The 20,680-nt window shown below is 42.1% G+C and overlaps 2 protein-coding genes across 2 annotated transcripts in view; both read left to right on the top strand.

The window, feature by feature from the left end:
• The window catches only part of LOC106089561 (uncharacterized), a 40,530-nt gene extending 37,158 nt beyond the window's left edge, over positions 1-3,372 (top strand). The window contains exon 2 of the mRNA XM_059369993.1: positions 3,283-3,372. Within this exon, the coding sequence (XP_059225976.1) occupies positions 3,283-3,358 (76 nt within the window). The 3' untranslated portion in view covers positions 3,359-3,372. The remainder of the gene's footprint in view (positions 1-3,282) is intronic.
• A 703-nt stretch (positions 3,373-4,075) lies between these two features.
• On the top strand, positions 4,076-19,951 carry LOC106089618 (uncharacterized). The gene is made up of 5 exons (XM_013255528.2): positions 4,076-6,294; positions 10,405-10,514; positions 14,953-15,134; positions 15,209-15,449; positions 19,105-19,951. The coding sequence occupies exons 1-5, from the start codon at positions 4,078-4,080 to the stop codon at positions 19,244-19,246; spliced, it is 2,892 nt and encodes a 963-aa protein (XP_013110982.2). The 5' UTR covers positions 4,076-4,077; the 3' UTR covers positions 19,247-19,951.
• The last annotated feature ends 729 nt before the right edge of the window (positions 19,952-20,680 follow it).

Raw genomic sequence — 20,680 nt, 5'->3', positions numbered from 1 at the left:
CCATGCGGTTGGGCCGCTGGTCCAGTAACCCGGAACCAAAAAACTAAAGGAATTACTCTGAGAATCAAAAGAATAGTGAAAACGGACTCTCCTACCGTTAGAAGACCCTGCAAACTGAAAAAGGACCAGGTTCTGTTGATCTGCGCCTATAATGCATATATGCACTGACGTATGTTTTGGTACATATTGACGTATGTATAGGAAAATTTACAGGAAGTGAGATGGGTCGAAAGCAGCGTCACAACACAAAGGATGACGCACTAACTCTCGCTGCCATTAAACAAGGCATGAATTTGGCTGTAGATTTGTGGTTCATAGAAGACTGAAAAACCTTTACTCCAGTGGATGAGAGGCTAGCCACAATCCGCATAAAGGCCAAATTCTTCAACATCAGCCTTATTTGCGCCCATGCCCCGACGGAAGGAAAGGACGAGCAGACCAAAGAATTTTCTACGAGAGTCTAGAAACAGAATATGACCGCTGTCCCGCCACTAATATTATAATCGTTCTGGAAGGTTTTAATGAGAAAATAGGGAAGGAAAATATCTTTGCCCCAACAGTCGGAAAATTTAGCCTAAACGAACACATTTCCGATAATGGATTAAGGCTAACAGACTTTGCCGCAGCAAAGAACAGAAAAGAAGAAGTAGTTAGCAGCACCAGAAGGAAGGATTCATACGACCTGGCTGTCACTCAATTTAAACACGAGAGACCAAATTGATCATGATGCGATAGAATGAAGGTATTCAACAGCGTGTACTATTGATCCGAGGGGCGCACATCGATTCGGATCATTGCATTGTTGCAGCAAAGGTTCGCAGAAACGTACGATCTGACTCTGCACGGAAGCTGTGCATTGGAAAGCAGCAAACAAAACAGGTGGCAACAGCATACTCCACTCGGCTGACCCAATTGCACTCCCAAGTCGCCAAATATGTATTTGGGTACCAAAAACCTCTCCAAGAAACCCATGGTACGACCAGGTGTCAAAAGGCTACTGAAGCCAAGAATGCGGCGTATAGGGCAATCTTACAGTCAATAGCAACGCCCCAGATGAAGGAGAGGTGTAGGCCACCGTAGCGCAGAGGTTAGCATGTCCGCCTATGACGCTGAACGCCTGGGTTCGAATCCTGGCGACACCACCACAAAAAATTTTCAGCGTTGCTTTTTCCCCTCCTAATGCTAGCAACATTTGTGAGGTATTGTGCCATGTAAAACTTCTCTCCAAAGTGGTGTCGCACTGCGGGACGCCGTTCGGACTCGGCTATAAAAACGAGGCCCCTTATCATTGAGCTTAAACTTGAATCGGACTGCACTCATTGGTATGTGAGAAGTTAGCCCCTGTTCCTTAGTGGAATGTTCATGGGCAAAATTTGTATTTGCAGATGAAGGAGAGGTATCGGGAGAAAAGGAAGGAGGAGAAACGTTTATTCCGCAGAAATAAAAAAGAAATGTAAGGAAGTGAGTGTGAGCGAATTGAGATTGAGATGTACAGTCCGAACATGTTACCAACGAATCAAACCGATGGCATTAGTATAGGCACATCCTCCTGCATAGACAAAGAAGGGAATAGGGTAACTGATTGTGTGCTTTGAATTAAGAAATACCATTTTTATCAACTGCTATTCGCAGAAGAGGATACTGCAGAACCAAACCTTGATGCTGGTATGGAAACTTTACTTCCCAGTCAGAACGCGGTGCAAGTAGTTGTGACTCGACTGACTGAAGAACAACAAAACAGCAAGAGCCGATGGGTTGCCCACTGAACTATTTAAAACCTGAGGTGATACGCTGGTAAGGTGTAATCATGATCTGATCTGCGTAAGGTGTAATCATGATTAACTGGAAAAACGCAAACCCGATGATTGGAATTTCAGCCTACTAAGACCCATACACAAAAAAGGAGACAAGAAAGAATGTGTCAACTATAGAGCAACAAGTCTCCTCCCCATCGCATACAAGATATTCTCGAGCGTTTTGTGAGAACATTAAAATCTAAAGTCTTTGAAGTAATTGGTCCCTATCAATGTGGCTTTAGACCTGGTAAATCCACCATAGACCTCATATTTACACTACGCGAAATCCTGCGCTTGTCAAATACCTGGTGCCTGATATTAATAAAATATGATATTTTATTTGAGTAACATTACGTCTAGATCTGCCTTCATGTTCACTTAGGGGTCCCGAATTTCGATACCAAATATTTTATCTAGTATCGAATACCTTGGAATTATGCATTATGCCGATAGGTGCACATGTCCATTTTAGGGACTTATGGGGTAAAGTGGCACTCTCTAGACTAGACTGGGGCTACTCCCCTAGATTTGACCCAAAATTTCAGTATAAGTTTCGTATTCTACATCCAATTACCTTTCATTTGAGTCCCATTTTCTCCCGATCGGTCTAATTTTCAGTTTGGTTGGTGCTTCTGGGTAGGGGGAGAGTCCGGCGTCGTTCTGCTAGCATAAAATTATATAGCATATACTCCTTCGAGACCGTCGTACACATTCTGCACTACAGTTGTCATAAAGGGTAAAAAGAATTCTTCTATAACCGAAGTAATGGGTTTTTGGTCTATGAACGGCATGCCTTGGCCACTGCATATTTTCGAATAGAGTGTAAGAAGGAGGACCTTTTATACCAATAAGGTCAAGTTGAATGAGCAAATACTTAAAAAGAGTTCCTCAAAGAAGGAAAGAAGGCAAAATTGCTTCCTTATAAAGGGAGCTGACCGAATCAGCTGGAGGCCACTGTAGCGCAGAGGTTAGCATGTCCGTCAATGACGCTGAACGTCGGGATTCGAATCCTGGTGAGAACATCAGAAAATTGTCCATCAGTGGATATTCCCTCCTAATGCTGGGGACATTTATAAGGTACTGTGCCATTTGGTGGGGCAGCCATGTAAAAACTTCTCCACAAAGAGATGTCACATTACGGCACACTGTTTGGATTTGGCTATAAAAAGGACGACCCTTATCATTCAGCTTAAACTTGAATCGAACAGCACTCGCTGATATGTGAGAAGTTTGCCTCTGTTCCTTTAGTGAATGTTCATGGGCAAATTTGCATTTGCCCGAGTTAATGACTAAATATGTGAGATTTAGAATTTGCTCACCCATTTTGACAGACCACACTATGGGGTGTTAAGGAAACCTTTTGTAAAGGATATGTTATGAAAGCATATTTTTGCTACATGATTTATTAATGAACTTTTTTGTAACCACTTGCCATAAGAATGAAAAATTTAATAATTTTTTTATTTCTCTTTCATCTCTTCCACAGTTTCTTATTTTCGATCAACCAAAAACCACAACTTCAAAAACAAATCACAGTGTTTAAGTCATATGAGAAGATTTAAAAAGACACAAAAAAACGCATTGCAAAGCAGCCCTAAGCACAACATTGAGTTGTGTTACAAAAGAGTCTGGGCATCTAAGCCAGAGGCGGAAACGGAAACGAATAGAAGGCACGTTTGAAGTTTCCTTATAATCTTGGAGAATTAGAGAGAGAGAGAGAAACTTTTGCTCAATTTTTTTTAAGAAACCAAAAAGACAACTCATCTCCTCACTAAGAAAAAACAAAGACTTGAACACACACAAAGGGAACAAATCAAGCACGAGAAAAGTAAAGAAAAAAGTTAAGAGAGAACAACAAAACGGGATACCAAGAAGAGAATCTTGGGATTTGTGTAGACCACAAACAAAGTCAGAAGCTGATAAAAGACAGGAAACCCTATCTGAAAAGGAACCTCTCCTAGTACAATAATTGAAAAACTAAAATCACTCTCCCGAAAAGTCTAAAAGAAGAACCTTAAACCTAAACAAAAATATCTACAAATTTTGCTGAAACTTATTGTGTTCAATTAGGAAACTTAAAATAGAGAAAACGAAATCCAAAACCCAAAAAAACTTTCTTCACAATTTTATATAACAAAAATAAAAAAAAAAAACAAAAACAAAACAAAATAACCACTGCAACTACTAAGAACAAGGATTCCCACCTTCTTCCTTCCTTCCATCAAGCATTACTTTTAAGACTTGGAAACTTGCAAACTCACTGCAAACACATCAGAACAAAATGATTGTTAATTCGACAACAACAACAAATACACCCACACCTACAACAACAACCACACCTACAACTCCCTTAGCAGCACCACCTACGATGCCTCCCCAAGCACCCAGCACGCCTACCGAGGCACCCAGTGTCCCCACAATCATAGCAAACAAAGTAAACGGCAGCATTTATCAACCCCTCTCCACGCCGCTCAGTGTAAGGACGGAGGACACTACATTGGCTTCTGCGAAGACCACCCCCATGAATAAGTCCATCAAACACGATCTATTTCCCGAAGTCACATTTTGCAATCTGTCCACCGAAGATCTGACAGATGGGCGAAACACCTCTTCCCGCCACCTCAAGAGCAGCATCATCATCATCAACGATAGTGCGGCGACCACCACCACATTGGCCAATGGCAATGGTAATCAGTGTAAGAAACGAAAACGTCTGATTTCCGACGAATCGGGAGACTCCACCGAGTCCGGTCTGAGTGAGAAAAAGAAGCCAGAAATGCCCGATGGCGGATATGGCTGGGTAGTGGTGTTTGCCTCCTTGGTGGTCTCTCTGATTGCCGATGGTCTTTCCTTTTCGTTTGGCCTTATCAATACGGAATTGCTGAGCTACTTTGGCGAGAGTCCTTCGAAGACCGCATGGATCAGTTCGCTGTTCTTCTCAGTGCCTTTGCTTATGGGGCCCATATGGTCGAATTTGGTGGACAAATATGGTTGCCGCAAAATGACCATTCTCGGCGGTCTGGTGTCGGCCATAGGCTTTGGCCTCTCCTCCATATGCAACTCGGTGGAGATGCTTATGGTGACCTTTGGCATCATTTCGGGTCTGGGCTTGGGCATAGGCTATGTGACGGCCGTAGTTTCCATCGCCTTTTGGTTCGATAAGAAAAGGACATTTGCCACTGGTATCGGGGCCTCTGGCACTGGTATTGGCACCTTTCTGTATGCGCCTTTAACACAATGGCTGATAGATAACTACGGCTGGAGAGGAGCTACCCTCATCTTGGCTGGTACCATGTTGAATGCCTGTGTCTGCGGGGCCCTCATGCGTGATCCGGACTGGTTGATTGAGGAGAATCGTCTGGAGAGCCGTTCCCAAAGTGTAACCACTTTCTCCAATTCAAGTGTTTGCCTGGAGGAAATTAAGAAGCTCTTGGATACAGGAGCTACCAAGGAGTATGTATTAGACACTTTGGTTACTAAGAACAATACAGAGGCCAATCAGCAGATCGAAGATCCCCTGGAGGGCACCATGAAGAAATATCGCAGTGAATTGTTTTTGCCCACATTTTTGGGTTCACAAGATCTGGATTTAGAATTGTACGAAGTGAAGAGCATGAGTCGCCGTTCCTTGCGTCACAAGGAGGGTGTTGAGGCGCCTTCCCGCGAAAATCTGCTTTCCATGTCATCAACAGGCAATCCCTGTGTGAGTGCAACGGCTGCGGTCATTGGTTCGCCGGATGACACCATGATGGGTGGCATACCCACCGAGGTGGCCGAGAATGCTCGACGCCACTTCTTGGCCTCCATAGAAACACTGTCGCCCTCGGAGAAGCGATCTGAGCCCCGCACCCCCATGAACACCTCCCTCGGTTCGTTGCGTTCGTCCACGGACGAGGGCTATCTCACCCAAAAGTATTCCCGCGAACACAACCACCATGCCGTGGAGAATTATGCAAATTCCCGTTATTCCCTCAACGAGAATATCTTCTTTGCTGCTAAGAATCAAACCGCCTCTTTCAAGGATTTACGAGTTAATGGTTATCGCTATAATTCGGTGGACATTCTCAATCCAGAGGTCCACAGCTACTTTGCCAGCATCAAGGATGAGGGTGCGGCTCTGATTGAAGCCAACCTGCGCAAACACAATGAAATGTCTGCAAGGACGCATGGCGGCGGTCCCGCCGTCATTACCATCCCCGAAAATGAGGCCCTGTTGGGTCAACATCCCAATAAGACGGTGGGTGTCAAAAGGCCGCGCACAGATAGCATAACGGGCATGCGTCGTCTCTCGAAATCGAAAAAGCCCAGCTATCGTTCGAATCTTAGGCGTAACATATCGATACGCAACTCAAACTTTCTCAAGGACATGCGTATTCATCGGAATTCGATACATTATCGTGGTGCTATGTTGAATACACATCGGTATCGTTTGAGAGCCTCATCGTGTCCGAATATCTATCGGAATTCAATGACGACAATTGCCAAAGAAGATGAAGATGTAAGTACAGCAAAAAAAAAAAAATTTAACTGAATTTTGTGTAAAGGTAGAATTTAGGTTAGAATTTAATGGCAGTCTGTAATCAGACTCACTTAGGCAATTAGTTTAATTTTGATACCATAGGAACAACAGAGGCAAGAATAGTACTAACCCCAACATGCAAATCCAAAGCAGGTTAGTCTCTGGATATTTACTAACTGCCAAAAAAAAAAATTTTCTATATACAATCCTCCATTACACCACTGCCGCACTTGTCAGGGGATCGTAGACTTGATATGGATCCTGAATCCTAAGATAGTCCACAGGTTCTGCAGGAGCGTGACTATAACATTACTGTCGTACGCCTTGGTAGTTTGTGGCACATAAAGATGTCACAACAGGTTTAGCAAAGCGTTGTCTTGTCATTGGCGGGAAACAAGCCTACTAGGGCTTTGGAGATAATTCTATAGACATACGCAACACAGGTGTAGATTAGTGGAAGTCTCGTATTGCCATCTGGTAGGTATTGCTATGGACGAGAATAGCTCTAGGTCTTTACATTGTGAGTAAACTGGGGAACTAAATTTTTCGATATCTGTAGTAGCGTGGATCCTCCCCCTTACCCCGGTTTTCAAAAATGTCAAAACTCGGAGAAGGATAGGGGATTTAACCAATCTTTTGATTGGATCCTTATTGTAACCCATAAACGAGAATCTGGCATAGAAATTTGGGGTAGAGTGTTTGAGGTCCGCCCACCCCAAAACTACACTAAAAGGATTTATGGTCCGATCAGCACAATATGGGACTTAAATGAAAGGTATTTAAAAGTCTGAGCCGCCTCCAAAACAATCACCGTGCCCACAAACTGGACTTTTCACTGACTGTGTCAATATGCAGCATAAATAAAGGGTATTTGGGAGTAAAGCGTCTGATATCCACTTTCGGTGCAAAGCGTCTAAAGGTAGACTTACTTTACTTTAATTGGCTATGACAGAATATTTGTTCCATTAGCCAATCGTAGAATAGCGTTCCAATCGTCTCGATTTTCTGCGCTCAGTTTCGAGGTGTCTCCCACCACTTGATCTTTCCATCAAGCTTTTGGTCTTCCCGGTTTGCGTGTACCACCGTGTTTGCCTTCAAAAGACTTCTTTGCTGGAGCTTCTTCATTCATTCCGACAACATGACCTAGCCAACGCAGCCGTTGCATTTTGATGCGTGTAACTATGCTATCGTCGTCATACAGCTTATACAGCTCGTGGTTCATACGTCGTGGTTCATTCATTCTCCATTAACGCCAACTGGTTCATATATTTTACGAAGAATATTTCTCTCAAATACTCCGAGTACTCCCTTATCTACATTCGCAAGTACCCATGCTTCAGAACCATATAACAGCACGGGTAGTATCAGTGTCTTGTATAGTGTAATCTTCTTCTATCGAGTGGTGGCCTTGTTTCTAAACTGCTTACTGAGTCCTAAGTAGCATCTGTTTGCCAGTATTATTCTTCGCTTAATCTCAAAACTGGTGTCATTCGTTTCGGTTACGGCGGTGCCGAGGTAGATAAAGTTACTGACTATCTCAAAGTTGTGATTCCCAATTTTCTTAATTTTATTTATCTGCTCGGTTGTACAGGGTGTTTTGGTAGTTGAAACCATCCATTTCGTCTTATCTCCATTTACGGCCAGACCCATTTTCACTGACTCTCTTTCGATTCTTTCAAAGGCTGCAGTTACTACTTCCGGTGACCGACCTATGATATCGATGTCGTCGACATAGGCGAGTAACATGTGTTCTCTTGTGATTAGTGTGCCATATCTATTCACATCTGCATCTCGTATAATCTTCTCCAGCAGTGTATTAAAGAGATCACACGATAGGATGTCTCCTTGTCTGAAACCTCGTTTGGTATTTAATGGTTCCGAAAGATTCTTTCCTATTCTTACTGAGGAACGCGTATCAGCAAGTGTCATCCTGCATAGTCTTATTAATTTTGCAGGGATACCAAACTCAGACATGGCTTGAAATACCTTTGATCGTAAAGGAGTATCAAAGGCGGCTTTGAAGTCAACAAAGATATGGTAGGTGTTGATTTGTCCTTCTCGGGTCTCTTCCAGGATTTGGCGCAGTGTGAATATCTCATATCTCATTGACTTTAGGTTTTAATCTTTCACACAGTACGCTCGAGAGTATCTTGTATGCGATGGGGAGGAGACATATTCCTTTGTAGTTGGCACATTCCGTCTTGTCTCTATTCTTGTGTACGGGACAAAGTATGCTGAGGTTCCAATCATCGGGTATGCGTTGTCTAGCCAGATTGCGCAGATAAGCTGATGCATACGCCTTATCAGCGTGTCGCCTCCGGTCTTAAATAGTTCAGCGGGTAACCCGTCGGCTCCTGCTACCTTGTTGTTCTTTAGTCGGGTTACTGCTACTTGGACCTCATTCTGACTAGGAGATAAACATTCTATACCATCATCAGGGATTGGTTCTGCGGTATCCTCTTCGCCGCCAACGTCGGACACCAGCAGTTGGGTAAAATGTTCTTTCCATATCCTCAGCATGTTATCTGTTGCCATCTTTGTCTCTGTAGGAGGATGTGCCTGCACCAAAGCCATCGGTTTGATGTTTAATTCGTTGATAGAATTTCCGGACTTCATTTTGACTCCTGTACATCTCAATTCCCTCACACTCACGTCTTTCCATTTCCTTTTTCTTTCTACGGAATAGACGTTTTTCCTCTTTCCTTTTCTCCCGTTACCTCTCCTTCATATGGCGCGTTGCTACTGATTGCAGGGTTGCTCTATATGCCGCATTCTTGGTTTCAGTAGCATCTCGACACTCTTGGTCGTACCATGGGTTTCTTGGAGGAGGATTCCGGTACCCAAGTACGGATTTCGCGGCATTTTCTATGGAGTGGGCAATTGTTTGCCACTGCGCCATTATATCATCGGAACTAGGAGCGCTTTCATCAAGCAGTTGGGTCAGTCGATTGGAGTATGCCGCTGCCATTTGTTGTGTTTGCAGCTTTTCAATGTCCAGCTTCCGTACAGTGTCAGATCGTACTTTCCTCACCTTGTACAAACGGGTGCGAACTTCGCTCCACGAATCGATCGTACATCTAACACGCTGGATGAATGCCTTCCATCTATCACAACGTGATCAATTTGGTTTCTCGTGTTTTGAGCGGGTGACATCCATGTGGCTTTGTGAATATTTTATGTTGAAATCTGGTGCTACTAACTACCATGTTTTTTGCCGCGGCGAAATCTATCAGCCTCAACCCATTACTGGATGTATCTCGTGGAGGCTAAACTTTCCGACTGTTGGACCAAAAATGTCTTCCTTCCCTATCTTCGCATTAAAATCTCCCAGAACGATTTACATATCATATGGGCGGGGCAGCGGTCATATTCTCTCTCTAGGCGCTCGTAGAAAATATCCTTGGTCTGCTCGTCTTTGTCTTCCGTCGGAGTATGGGCACTAATAAGGCTGATGTTGAAAAATTTGGCTTTTATGGATTGTGGCTAGCCTCTCATCCACCGGAGTAAAGCTGGAGACAAGGTGTTTCAATCTCCGTTATGGCAGCTATAGTATAGTTCGTCACCATTTGGTGTTGTAGTGACGCCATTCCCAGCCTATCGCACTAAGTCCATCGCCATCTAAGGGTAGACCACCCCCCAAAAACTTCCTCCAAATCGAACATATTTACCAAACGTGGCAATATGTGGCTCACACGAAAGTCTGAGGGCCTTCCCAACCTTCAAAACTCTAACCAAATCGAAAATTTCCATATGGAGCTTAGGTTAGGTTGGATTGGAGGGCAAGTAACCTCGGTTACTAGCCGTTTACGAGGAGGCAGTGACACAACAGGTGGTCGACCGTCTCCAACCCCTCTTCGTCATCTCTACCTGCACCCAGCGCGGCGTCAAAGACCTGACATTGCAAAGACCAATCAGGACTCTTATTAGCAGCCCCAGGATAAGTGATGTCTTGTTTCGCGATATGCTTATATGTCGATATGCCATTCAAATTTAATTAATATGTGGCCATTCGCCCCCACTTTCTATGTAAATAAGTAAAAATATTTAACTTCTTTTCTAATATGTCTGCATATTTTTCTTTCATTTCAGACATGGTATGACAATCTCATCGAGACTATGAAATCGGTTTTTGATTTCTCACTATTTAAGGACGTTAAATTTACATTATTTAATTTATCAACATTATTCCTATTTATTTGGTAAGTATAGATAAATATTCTTTTTTAAATATTTTTATTGTTATTTAATATCCATCACGTTAGGATGGAAGATGTATTCATTTGTAAAAACAAGATAATCGTGTAATTCTAGGACGGTCTAGCCAAGTTAGTACGTATGTCGGCCTGTCTGTTGCAATATCGCTACAGTTTTTTAAAATGGAGATACAAACCTCAAATCTGGGCATACATCTATTTTGTTTATATTTTGTTGTTGTTGTGGCTACATCTTCATGGGTCCAAGCTCATTCCGGTCCAAAGGATAGATCGCCGCGGGAACAGGGTGACCATTGGTTATTTAAAGCCGCCAATAACTCGCCTTGTCATATCGAGAATAATCATAGGCACTCAGTATTTGTGCAAGAACCGGTGCCGCCCGACCTCTCACTGAGACTCACCGATCGATACCGCTGATTGTCCGCAACTATCGTTGAATCTACTCCGTATGAATCATTCCACTATCCGCAACTTGTGGACGCGCCTGACAGCTCTGAACACCACACAGATCGTACTTCAATGTTCCAGCCTATGTGGTGCTCACAGCTAACCCGTGCCGGGTCTATTTTGTCCATAATCAGGTTAAGTTCGAAGATTGACTATATGGGACTATTGCCTCCATATAAATCGACCTCCCGATTTAATGTATTGAGCTTATAAAAGTCCTTTTTTTGTTTCCGTTTATTTTTAAAACTTGGAACAATGAGTTGCTTTGGACATTAGCGTCGACGAGTTTTATCTAGTTCGGACCATACTTGGATATAGCTGCCATAGTAACCGGTCACCGCGGCCTCCAAAACTCAAAGGTTGGCATGTCCGCTTTTGAAGCTGAAAGCCTGGGTTCAAATCCCGGCAAGAAAATCAGAAAAAAAGTTTCAGCGGTAGTTTCCCCTCCTAGAGCTGGTGACACATGTGAGGTATTTACCTGTGCTGATTACCATCAGCCGAATAAACTTCTCTACTAAGTGGACTCGGCATTAAAAAGGAAGTCCCTTATCAATGAGCTTAAAAAACTGGAGCCTAGCTCGGACAGCCCTCTTTGATATGAGAGAATTATCCTCGCTGTTTCTTAATGGAATGTTCATGGGAAAATTTGCAGTAACCGGTCTCTCTCAGCGATGTCGCTGAAATTTGGGGCAGTGAGTTGTGTTAGGGCCTTCGACATCCTTCCTCAATTTGACCCAGATCGGTCTAGATTTCAATACAGCTGCCATACAGACTGCTCTCTATTGATTTAAGGTTTTGGACCCATAAAAGGCGCATTTATTTTTACCGATTTCGCCAAAATTTGGTACAGTGAGTTGTGTTAGGCCCCTCGACATCTTTCTGTAATTTGGCCCAGATCGGTCCAGATTTGGATATAGCTGTCATATAGACCGATCTCTCGATTTAAGGTTTTGGGCCCATAAAAGGCGCATTTATAAATCGATTTCGCTGAAATTTGTCACAGTTAGGCGTTTCGATATCCGTGTTGTATATGTCGTATACCAAAAAGACCAATATTTTATTCTTCAAAATTGAACAATGACTTGTGCCTTTTAGACCACTTAATATGTCTGAATTTGGTCCAAATCGGACCCTATTTCGATATAGCTGCTATGGGGGCATAAATTATTCATTTTTTACCGGACTATAACGAAAGGGTCCAAAGCTCGTGTAGAGCATTTTATATACTCGAATTCATTGAAATGGGTTGTCTAGAATGCTCAACATCCGTGTGGACAAGATTTATCTAAATCCGACCATATTGGGATATAACCGGCTTGAAATCCTTTTTTTTTTTTCGAAATTTGGAACAACGAGCTTTATTAGACACTCTTCTGAGTAATGAATATTATTGGGTATTGCTACAGTCATAGAAAAGTCTGCTAATAGCAAACGATTCTGACTGTAGTTTGTAGTTCTGCTATTACAGTAGTAACTTGGCTATTCTAGCAAAATGTTTGCAATTTTACCACAGCAGACTGGCTGCTAAAGTCTTTTGTTTACTGAAAATGGCTGCGGCTCAGTTAATGATATGCATTCAATATTTTAGCAGATTTGTAGCAGAACAACGGCTGTTGTTAGCATTGGCGTAGCTACACATTTTTCCTGGGGGATGCTGCAGTCCAACCAAAAAAAAAAAAAACAACAACAAAAACCAAATTAAAACTAGTAAAGAGGCAATAAGTTCGAACTACGGATAACCAGCACCTGGGTATATATAAAAAAATCGTTCAAATCCGGTACGGGATGACTATGAGCAGATATCCCAAATGGTTTTTTTTTGCGTGAACCCATGTTTGTGGCGAAGTGTCTGTGAGCCGCCTTAATGTCAATATCCCGTCACGGAATAGCTGTGAGCACCACACAGGTTGGAACATTGAGCTCCAACTTGTGTGGTGTTCATTGCTGTCACGAGAAGCTTAGCTGCGAGCTACTGGGCGCGAATTCTCCATAGCTGTAACGGCAGTCGCGGACAATCAGTGGTATCGAGCGGAGAGTCCCAGTAAGAGGCCGAGCGGCACCGGCTCTTGCACAAACACTGAGTGTTTGTCAAAATGTGGATACAACATGAGCATGAAAGGCTGGGCTTAACCGACTTAAATACTCAATGCCTATGATACTCAATATGACAAGGCGAGTTATTGGCGCTTTAAATGACCAATGGCCCTAAAGTTTCCGCGGCAATCGGTCCTATGGACCGGAACGGGCTTGCTCACCTTTGGAGCTTGATGAGGATCGCTATCTCCACATTCAATTGGGGCTACAACAACATCCGGTGAAAATCTGCACCATTATTATATATCGAATAATTTCAGCAAAATCGGGTAATAAATGCGCTATTTATTTACGTAAAAGACCTTCAACCGGCAGATCGGTCTTTATGGGGTCTTTATCAAAGAATATCCGATCTAAACAATATTCTGTATGGACATCTAAAAAAAGCTTACTGTGTTAAATTCCAGTGAAATCGGGCAATTTCGCCTATTATGGACCTGAGACCTTACATCGGGAGATCGGTGTGTATGGGGGCTTAAATAAGGAAAAGATCTTAACACAAATTATTGTCTAAATTTCAGCCTAGTCCCGTAATACATTCGGCTTTTTTTAGCATAAGACTTTAAATTGGAACATAGGTCTATATGGGGCTTTATTTAGATAAGGGACCTTCAAGGGGGGCGGACCCTCCCCCTTACTCCAAAAGCACCACTCAAAAATAAAAGTGGGCCGATCAGGGCTATATGGGACTCAAATGAAAGGTATTAGGGAGTAGATTACGGATAAGGTCCGAAAGCAGCAATTGACTATAGCATTTGTTGATATCGTAAGGGGGCGGACCCTTCCCTTTACACCCAAATCAACACCCAAAAACATAAGTGGACCGACCGGGATAATATATAGAACTCAAATGATAGGTATTCGAGAGTAGAGTATTATTTTAATAATAAACTTTGGGTCCAGGTACTTAGGGGGCCGCCCCGAACCAAACCCCCCTCAAATAAGCATATTGGACAACAATGACAATATAGTACTCAAATGAAAGGTATTATTGAGTAGATTACGAATATGGTCTGGAAAGAGCAATAGACTATAGAGATCGGTGTATATGGGAGCATAAATAAGACAAAGATCTTAACACAAAATATTGTCTAAATTTCAGACGGGGGCGGACCCTCCCCCTTACTCCAAAAGCACCACTCAAAAAAGAAAGTGGACCAACCGAGGCTATACGGGACTGAAATGAAAGGTATTAGGAAGTAGATTACGAATATGGTCTGGAAGCAGCAATAGACATTTGTTGATATCGTAAGGGGGCGGACCCTCCCCCTTACACCCAATCAACACCCAAAAACATAAGTGGACCGATCGGAACAATATGGAACTCAAATGAAAGGTATTCGGGAGTAGAGAATTTGATAACAAACATTGGGTCCAGGTACCTAGGGGGCCGCCCCGAACCAAAACCTCCCTCCTTACACCCAAAAACATAAATGGACCGATCGGAACAATATGGAACTCAAATGATAGGTATTCGGGAGTAGAGAATTTGATAATAAACATTGGGTCCAGGTACCTAGGGGGCCGCCCCGAACCAAAACCCCTCAAATAGGAATATTTTACGATAATGCCAATATAGGACTCAAATGGAAGGTATTAGGGAGTAGACTACAAATATTGACTGGAAGGGGCAATAGGCTATATAATTTGTTGATATCCAAAGGGGGAAGTCATGACAATATGGGACTCCGAAATCCCTCCCAAATAGGAGTATTTGCCAATCATGCTTATATGGTGTACAAATAAAGGGTATAGGTTTTGGGAGTAGATAAACAAATTGTTCTGGGCAGTTGTATATGATATTAACATATTTTTCACGAAGTGTTAATGAAGGCCCACTAAAATTGTTCTTATGATTTCCCTTTCTTTTCTCTTCCTACAGGTTTATAATACCCTACCTTTATTTGCCAGAATATATGAAGAAATATGACTACGATGCAGTCGAAAGTGCCCGGCTGATATCGGCCATTGGTGTTGCCCAAACCATTGGGATGATTGGCCTAGGGTATGTGGGTGACTGTTCCTGGATGAATGTCAATATTTGCTATTCAGGATGCATGTTAAGTAAGTGATCTTTGAAAAATATTCCAAAAATGTGGTTATTTCGAATGTCGTTTTTTGCATTTCTCTCCTTTCAGTATGTGGCCTTTCAGTTGTGCTAATGCCATTGGTGATATCAAGCTATAATGGCCTGCTGACCTTATGCATAATATTTGGTTTCACATTTGCCAGCTCATTTTCATTTACGCCAAGTATTTTGGTTAGTATAGTTGATCTAGATGACTTCACCTGTGCCTATGGTCTGGTACTGTTGGTGCAGGGTATTGGCATGATAGCTGGTCCACCAATAGCTGGTGCTATATTTGAAACTACGTTGAGGTAAGTTAAAATAAAATTAAAATTTACGCAATGAACATTCCATTAAGGAACAGGGGCAGACATTATCTTAATGTTTAAGGAGGTATGTATCTTTCATCGGCAAGGGCTGCCGCCTCAGTGTAAGTGTTCGTCAGTTCTTTCGTCATGTGAGAGGCGCTTCTGGTCCGTGCGGGGATTAAAAAAACCCCCGAACCATGGTTGTGTTCTGTCGGTGAGACGTAACCGGTGCATGGAATAGGCCGATTTTGCTCTGGCCGCACGTCAATACGGGAGTATAGTCGCTGGGGTTTGACCTTCATGATACACCATTCCGTGCAGTATAGACAAATCTCGCCTGCGCCTGGCGCTAGTGCCTTCTAAATGGAATGTATATGGATAGCAGCCAAGTCTAGAGCTATACAACGTGTATATACCGCTGGTTGGTAGTTGTGACCCAGTTAATGACCAAGTTTACAGGCCTGACATTAGTCGCCTACTGTCTGGCCATAATCGCCTGGTTGCTCACGGAATAGCTGTGAGCACCACACAGGCTGGAACTTTGAAGCCCGATCTATGTGTTGATCATCACTGTCACGAAAAACTTAGCTGCGAACTATCGGGTTGCGGATATTGGAATGCTCCATATGGAGTAGCAGCAATGGCAGTCGCAGACAATCAGCGGCATACAGCGGAGAGTCTCAGTGGTAGGCCGGGCGGCGCCGACTCTTACATAAATTCTGAGTGCCTATGATGCCCGATATGACAAGGCGATTTACTGGCGCCCTTAAATACCCTTTTTCAAGGGAAAGGCTAGTTTTAGTACCATTTTCCCAAGGGAAAGGGAGGTTTTAGTACGCTTCCCAATGGAATGGGAAGTTTAAGAACCCTTTCCCAAGGGAACTTTTAGAGACTTTGTGTAGTTTTGATTCCCTTTCTCGGTTCTTTGCACGGGAATGAGCTTGCTCACCTATGGGAGCTTGACGAGCATCGCCACCTCCACATGCAAATGTGACTACAACAACAGCAAGGCTCCACGTTCTGCACGGCGAATGATGATGCCTCCGCTAGGATTATGCAGCTCGCCAGACATTTCTATTGTATCCGCTGATTTCCTGCGTGACGTATCCTGGCAAGTCGTCACCTCTTTGGGATCAACCACTTCCCCAACTTAGGTACCGGTTTAGGCAAGCTGTGGTATACTGTTAAGCCTCTCTCGAACCTGATGGCGATGTAAGTATGACTGATCCGAAGAGATGCGTCAGGTTGTTCGACCGTCGAATTATTGAGCATACGGAGAGTGACAAGGCTAGGAGGAGAGTCATTCGTCATATCTGTGGCTTCCGAGCTTATGGACAGCCATCACAATTTACCGAGGACGAAGTAACAAATGTCATCCCTGGCGCAAACTCACTCAAGACATTCGGCCCCGATGGAATCTCTACACTGATGATGAAGAATCTGGATTTACCTTGAGTCGAGTACCTTACGACTGTCCTCAACTTGTCTCTGAACACTCTGAAGATGGGCACAGTGATCCCGCTACTGATGCCTGGAAAGGACCCAAGTAAGGGGGAGTCGTACAGGCCGACCTCCCTTCTTTCACCAATAGCCAAGATGCTTGAAGGACTATACCCCCGAGCCTCGAATGGAAAATTTCCATTCGCCGAATATCAGCATGGATTTCGGAGTCTGCACTAATAGCATTTATCCTTTGTTTGCCTAAAAAGAAATACCGGGAAAAAGAACTCGACAAATGGGATCCATGGTGGAGGGTATATATATATATATATATATATATATATATATATATATATATATATATATATATATATATATATATATATATATATATATATATATATATATATATATATATATATATATATATATATATATATATATATATATATATATATATATATATATATATATATATATATATATATATATATATATATATATATATATATATATATATATATATATATATATATATATATATATATATATATATATATATATATATATATATATATATATATATATATATATATATATATATATATATATATATATATATATATATATATATATATATACACAGATAATTCAAGCCTGGTTGGAGGGACGAGTTGGTGATGTCCTCAAATAGTTTGGCATGGTTGACCGTGCCAAATGCTTTCGATAGGTCCAGCGCCACGAGAACGGTCCTGTCACATGGCCTGCGCTGATTGAAGCCAAGACAAATGCGTGGCTTGCAAAGCTAATGTTGTGCTGTGCAGACTCCGAAATACATGCTGATATTCGGCGAATGGAAATTTTCCATTTTCGAGGCTCGGGGGAATAGTCCTTCAAGCGTCTTGGCTATTGGTGAGAGAAGGGAGGTCGGCCTGTACGACGATGCTCGTCAAGCTCCCATAGGTGAGCAAGCTCATTCCGGTGCAAAGAAACGAGAAAGGGAACCAAAACTACACAAAGTCTCTAAAAGTTCCCTTGGGAAAGGGTTCTTAAACTTCCCATTCCATTGGGAAGCGTACTAAAACCTCCCTTTCCCTTGGAAAAAGGGTACTAAAACTAGCGTTTCCCTTGGAAAAGGGTATTTAAAGGCGCCAATAAATCGCCTTGTCATATCGGGCATCATAGGCACTCAGAATTTATGCAAGAGTCGGCGCCGCCCGGCCTACAACTGAGACTCTCGGCTGAATGCCGCTGATTGTCTGCGACTGCCATTGCAGCTACTCCGCATAGAGCATTCCATAATCCGCAACCCGATAGTTCGCAGCTAAGTTTTTCGTGACAGCGATGATCAACACACAGATCGGTCTTCAAAGTTCCAGCCTGTATGGTGCTCACAGCTATTCCGTTCCAGGATAGCTTTTAATCTACATAGCCAAAGCTATGCCCCGCTGGTTGCTACCTAAGGGAGAATGCCATGAAACGTGACGCGCATTAGAGTCTATGCAACCAGGCGATTATGGCCAGACAGAAGGCGACTAATGTGAGGCCTGTAAACTTGGTCATTAACTGGGTCACAACTACCAACCAACGCTATATACACGTTGTATGGCTCTAGACTTGGCTGCTATCCATATATATTCCACGTAGAAGGCACTAGCGCCAGGCGCAGGCGAGATTTGTCTATACTGCACGGAATCGTGTATCATGAAGGTCATCCCTTCATTTAGTACCTATGCCCGAAGAGAACACAGTTTTTATACAAATTTGTAGAAATTTGTCATGTGGGATACCGTAGCGCAGAGGTTAGCATGTCCGCCTATGACCCTGAACGCCTGGGTTCGAATCCTGGCGAGCCCATCAGAAAAAAATTTCAGAGGTAATTTTCCCCTCCTTATGCCAGCAACATTTGTGAGGTACTACACCATGTAAAACTTCGATCCAAAGAGGTGTCGCACAGCGGCACGCCGTTCGGACTCGGCTATAAAAAGGAGGCCCCTTATCATTGAGCTTAAACTTGAATCGGACTGCACTCATACATACGTGAGAAGTTTGCCCCTGTTCCTTAGTGGAATGTTCATGGGCAAAATTTGCATTTACATGTGTGCTACTATTCTCATTTCCAACATTTATGGTCTTAGGAACCCTAATTCAAAAAATTCCATTATTTCATCATATATAACCCAAAACTGATTGTGTTTTTTTTTCCTTCTCTTTGCAGATGGGACGATACATTTTATTTTGCTGGCGTCTTTATAGCATTGTCGGGTATTTGCTCATACCTGATAGAATTCTGTGAAAAGAAACTTAAAGAAAGTGATAGCGATGTTTCCGAATTAAAGAAAATAAACCTCATACATTAAGTTTGTTAATAGAAAAAAAAACAAAAACAAAATAAAATAATACCCTGTACCACAGTGGTGGTGTAGGGTATGATAAAACAGCAAACAACAACAACAACAAAACAAGCAAACACACCACATTAACTATTAGATTTTATTAATAATAAATTAATTATAGTAAAAAAATGTCGATTATTATTACAAAAGTAAATGAAAAACAACAAACAAACTTTAGATATAAAACATCATACAAGAAAAACAAAAAAAAAACAAAAACCACAACACAAATGCATATAACAAGCAAACAAACAACAACTCTATGATTAATTAATTATTTAGTGAAATACAAGAAGAAAAAAAAACAGTTGAGTAGTTCTTAGTTTACATAGATATATATTTAAACCGCAGAAACAACAACAACCATGTAACAATAAACACACATTCTCATAATCATCAGATGCACACATATACACACACACACACAAATGCCAACTTCCCAATCCACCTCCACACAACCCCCAAACCTTTTTTACCGCTAACGATTTTTCTGAAAATTACTAAAGACATTTGCAATTCCTTTCTCTGGCCTTAGATTTTCACCATTTAATTAAAATCCAAATAAATCCACAAAACACAACAACAAAAAAAAAACAAGCATCACCTATTAAATACAATTAAATTCTTAATTGTTTTAATAAAACCTGATCCGTTATTGAAAACAAGAAACTTGTGTGTGCTTTTCATTGGAGGCTTTTGAGGGATAAGTACAAAATATTTACTTACTTACACAACAAAAATTTATTTATTATAATACCCTCCACCATAGCATGGGGGTATACTAATTTCGTCATTCTGTTTGTAACACCTCGAAAAATGCGTCTAAGACCCCAAAAAGTATTTATATATTCCTGATCGCAATGACATTTTAAGTCGATCTAGCCATGTCCATCCGTCTGTCCGTCCGTCCGTCTGTCTGTCGAAAGCAAGCTAACTTTCGAAGGAGTAAAGCTAGCCGCTTGAAATTTTGCACAAATAAAGGGTGATTTTTTTGAGGTTAGGATTTTCATGCATTAGTATTTGACAGATCACGTGGGATTTCAGACATGGTGTCAAAGAGAAAGATGCTCAGTATGCTTTGACATTTCATCATGAATAGACTTACTAACGAGCAACGCTTGCAAATCATTGAATTTTATTTGACAAATTTTGTTCAGCGATGAGGCTCATTTCTGGTTGAATGGCTACGTAAATAAGCAAAATTGCCGCATTTGGAGTGAAGAGCAACCAGAAGCCGTTCAAGAACTGCCCATGCATCCCGAAAAATGCACTGTTTGGTGTGGTTTGTACGCTGGTGGAATCATTGGACCGTATTTTTTCAAAGATGCTGTAGGACGCAACGTTACGGTGAATGAACACATTTCGAACCGAACACTGATTTTGGTAATAAAGTTCAAT

The sequence above is a fragment of the Stomoxys calcitrans genome, chromosome 5, assembly GCF_963082655.1.
Source record: "Stomoxys calcitrans chromosome 5, idStoCalc2.1, whole genome shotgun sequence".
In the NCBI taxonomy this organism is placed as follows: domain Eukaryota; kingdom Metazoa; phylum Arthropoda; class Insecta; order Diptera; family Muscidae; genus Stomoxys; species Stomoxys calcitrans.
The sequence above is the reverse complement of the archived record's forward strand: the minus strand, read 5'-3'. Positions and strand labels throughout refer to the sequence as shown.